The 3415-nt window shown below is 40.1% G+C and overlaps 1 protein-coding gene across 1 annotated transcript; it reads right to left on the bottom strand.

Moving 5' to 3' along the window:
- Positions 1–299: 299 nt before the first annotated feature.
- On the bottom strand, positions 300–1238 carry LOC148048343 (olfactory receptor 1B1-like). The gene has a single exon (XM_087708282.1). The coding sequence runs from the start codon at positions 1236–1238 to the stop codon at positions 300–302; it is 939 nt and encodes a 312-aa protein (XP_087564408.1).
- Between the last annotated feature and the right edge of the window lie 2177 nt (positions 1239–3415).

The following is a 3415-nucleotide window of genomic DNA, read 5'->3' as shown; positions in this document are numbered from 1 at the left end:
TTGGGTGACATCTATGGAAAAAATCCAGGTGCTCAGGTATGAAAATGTGCTGCTCAAACACTATACTTTTCCGCTCACACGGAAAAAAAATTAGAGGGAACATTGCTCATGAAAAGGGCCCAGTATTAAGCCCCCACTTTATGGTTACTCAGCTGCACTGTGGTTGCCAAGAGATGCCCAGTATTAAATCCAAGATCATTTATGTGTGAAGTTTATGTTCCATCAACATGGGCAGCCCTTCCTCTACTCTCACCTCAAGCGAGCTAGAAGGCAGCTCTATGGTAGAGCCAAGTTCACTATCAGTTTTGAGAAAATATGGATCTTCTCCAGAGGTTTCTCATAGCATCTTTCACTTCTTTATTCCTGAGGCTGTAGATATAAGGGTTGGACATTGGGGTGATGACTGTGTACACCAGAGCAAAAACTGACCCTCTCTGAGAGGAATAGCTTGAGGTGGGCAAGAAATAAACAGCAATAATGGCTCCATAAAGGAGGACCACTATAGTAAGGTGAGAGCCACAGGTAGAGAAAGCTTTGCGCCTCCCTGAAGAAGTGAACTTCATTATAGCTACTACGATACGAATGTAGGTGAGGATGATGAAGACAAAAGGTCCAAGGATGATGATGACACCTTCAAAGAAGATGACTGCCTCGTTGACACTGGTGTCCGAGCAGGAGAGCTGCAGCAAGGGCTGATGATCGCAAAAGTAATGGGCCAAGTGATTTTTCCCTCGATAACTGAGACGCAGGAGCAGGCCGGCATGCAGCATGGAGTGTAAGGTAGAAACGATACAACACCCAGCTACTAAATTCCCACAAACCTTTTGGTTCATCACTGAGGCATAGTGGAGAGGATTACAAATGGCTACATAGCGATCCAGGGCCATGACACTCACGACAAGGAGATCAGTGACACCAAAAGCATAGAAGAAGAAGAACTGAGCCATGCAGGAATAGAAGGGGATGGTCCTGGAAGCGGATATGATGTGGACTAGCATTTGGGGCACCGTGACTGTGAGGAAGCTAAGATCAATGACTGAGAGGCTACGCAGTAAGAAGTACATGGGGGTTTGGAGTCGCCCGTCCAAAGTGATGAGGAGGATCATCATGGTATTGCCCAGAAATCCAGCACTGTACATCAGCAGAAAGAGGAGGAAGAAGAGATATTTGTTTTCGGGTTTGTAGTAAAAGCCCAAAAGAACAAACTCTTTAATGTCTGTCCTGTTTTCACAGTCCATGAGACCTGAAGAAAAATAACTTCATAAAATTAGAAATGAACATAATCGCTAGGAAGAGCTTTGCAAACAAATCTCACAAAATGATTTAAGCGTTAATTGTCAGCTGCCAAATGTCCAATTGAATTTGAAATGTTCAGTATTTAATGCCCAAATGTTTTTATAGTTGTTAGGCAGCAAAGGTTTTAAAAAATATTTCAGATAGGTTCATGTTTATTTGAAATGAGCACACAATTAGCAACGAGTGTGTGTCTGGGAGAGAAATTCCAAGGATTCTTGTAAAACTGAGTTCATTCAATTTACATTTAATTCAATATAATCCAATTCCTCTCCAGTTAAGTACAGTTCAGGATGCATTTAATCCAGAGTTATTCTCCCTACCCTACTGCTAAGGCAAAAAAAGAACAACTGAAGAATATTTAATTCTTTGTATACCTTGTTCATTTCTTGAACATAAAGGCTTATGATTTGTGCTGAATAGAAACTTATTAATCTTTGACTCAAACCTGGCTCGTGATATCATCATAAAAGGACAGTCTTTTTCAACTTTCCAGTTTATCCTAAGCAGTGATATTCTCTAACATACATGTATTGACTAGACCAAACTCAATTTAATTCACAAGCTCAGCCAACATCATCAAAATGAAGTCAACAGGCCTTAAGTGTTCACAATTTCAACTAGTCTGTTTTTCTTTAGGCAGGAAACTGGGCAGTGGCGAAATTCAAATTTTTTTTTACTACTGGATCTGTGGGCGTGGCTTGGTGGGTATGGCAGGGGAAGGAAACTGCAAAATCTCCATTCCCTCCCCGCTCTGGGGCCAGCCAGAGGTTGCATTTGCCGGTTCTCTGCACTACTTAAAATTTTCACTACCAGTTCTCCAAACTACTCAAAATTTTCACTACCAGTTCTCCAAACTACTCAAAATTTTCACTACCAGTTCTTCAAACCACTCAAAATTTCCGCTACTGGTTCTCCAGAACCTGTCAGAATATGCTGGATTCCACCCCTAAAACTGGGCGATCTAAACATTACAGAAACAAAAATTGATTTCATGTAACCTGAGCATCAGAATCTAAGACTGGCCAAATTAAGGGTGTTACTCAGTTTAAGGAAGCAACAAGATTGAATGTATGGATTTATGTTGTTGTTGTGGGGAAAATAGAAAGAGGAGTATTATGTATCTTACCCATCTTGAATTATTTATAAAAAGAATAAAGGTGGGATGAAAAGAAACAAACTTGAATGCTGTCTTTCTAGCCAAATTTCTTGATGTTCTTGTTAACAGATCAGGAACATCTAAGTTCTTTCATCCTCTCCATGATTGGGATCAGAATCTCTTGTAAGATTTGAACAGCTTCCTTTCTTGAACATTTTAGCCAAGGAAGATATTCTTTAGATTCCAGAGGTTACTCAATGAAAAATAAAAATAAAATTGAATGTACTTGTTCCTCGAAACTCAGTGTATCTATTTTCGTAGGTTTGCTGTTGGGGTTGCCAATACACCAGAATAAATAGAAAAGATGAACCTTCTCTAATCCTTTCAGGCTTTATTTCAACTGAAGTTGCTACCAAACACAGGACTTCAGCACTTAGAGTATGTCAGTGGTATGAAGTTCAAATTATGCCTTTCTTGCATTTTGTTATCAGTGAAAAAAGGAGCTGATGCCCTCCATGAAAGTGACTTCTAAATCTGGCCAAGAATAGCCATTGGCCTCCATATCCTTTGTGAAGGTGGAAGACCTTCCCCACTGTAACTTCCTTTCTTTCAATGCAACCTCAAACCACTATGGATTTTCTCTTGCTAATACTGTCAGGCATGTCCTAGTTTTATATTGCATTTCTAGGGTAATGCCTCTTTCCCTTCTGTAACATGCTAAATCATAAAAGTCTGACAATCATCTGTTTTCCTGTCTCCTATTATCTGGGCTCTAACAGTCATTCTCAGATGGTCTACCTACAGCAGTCTCTGGGGAAGAAGCCAAGGAAACTGTGTATTGTATTGATCTCTCTCTTTTTTGGGGGGGGGGGTGAGTTTTAGTTATTCTTGAACTTGTAATCCCATGAACCTTTTTCATACCTTTTTCTTGGCAACATTTTTTTGCAAATGTTTTGCTATTGTCTTCTTCCTAGAGAGACTGACTGGTGAAAGTCACCCAGCTGACTTCTGTGCCTAAATAAG

Source organism: Thamnophis sirtalis, unplaced genomic scaffold (genome assembly GCF_051295495.1).
Source record: "Thamnophis sirtalis isolate CommonGarterSnake01/CBP01778 unplaced genomic scaffold, rThaSir2_p1.2 scaffold_3, whole genome shotgun sequence".
NCBI classification, from domain to species: domain Eukaryota; kingdom Metazoa; phylum Chordata; class Lepidosauria; order Squamata; family Natricidae; genus Thamnophis; species Thamnophis sirtalis.
The sequence above is the reverse complement of the archived record's forward strand: the minus strand, read 5'-3'. Positions and strand labels throughout refer to the sequence as shown.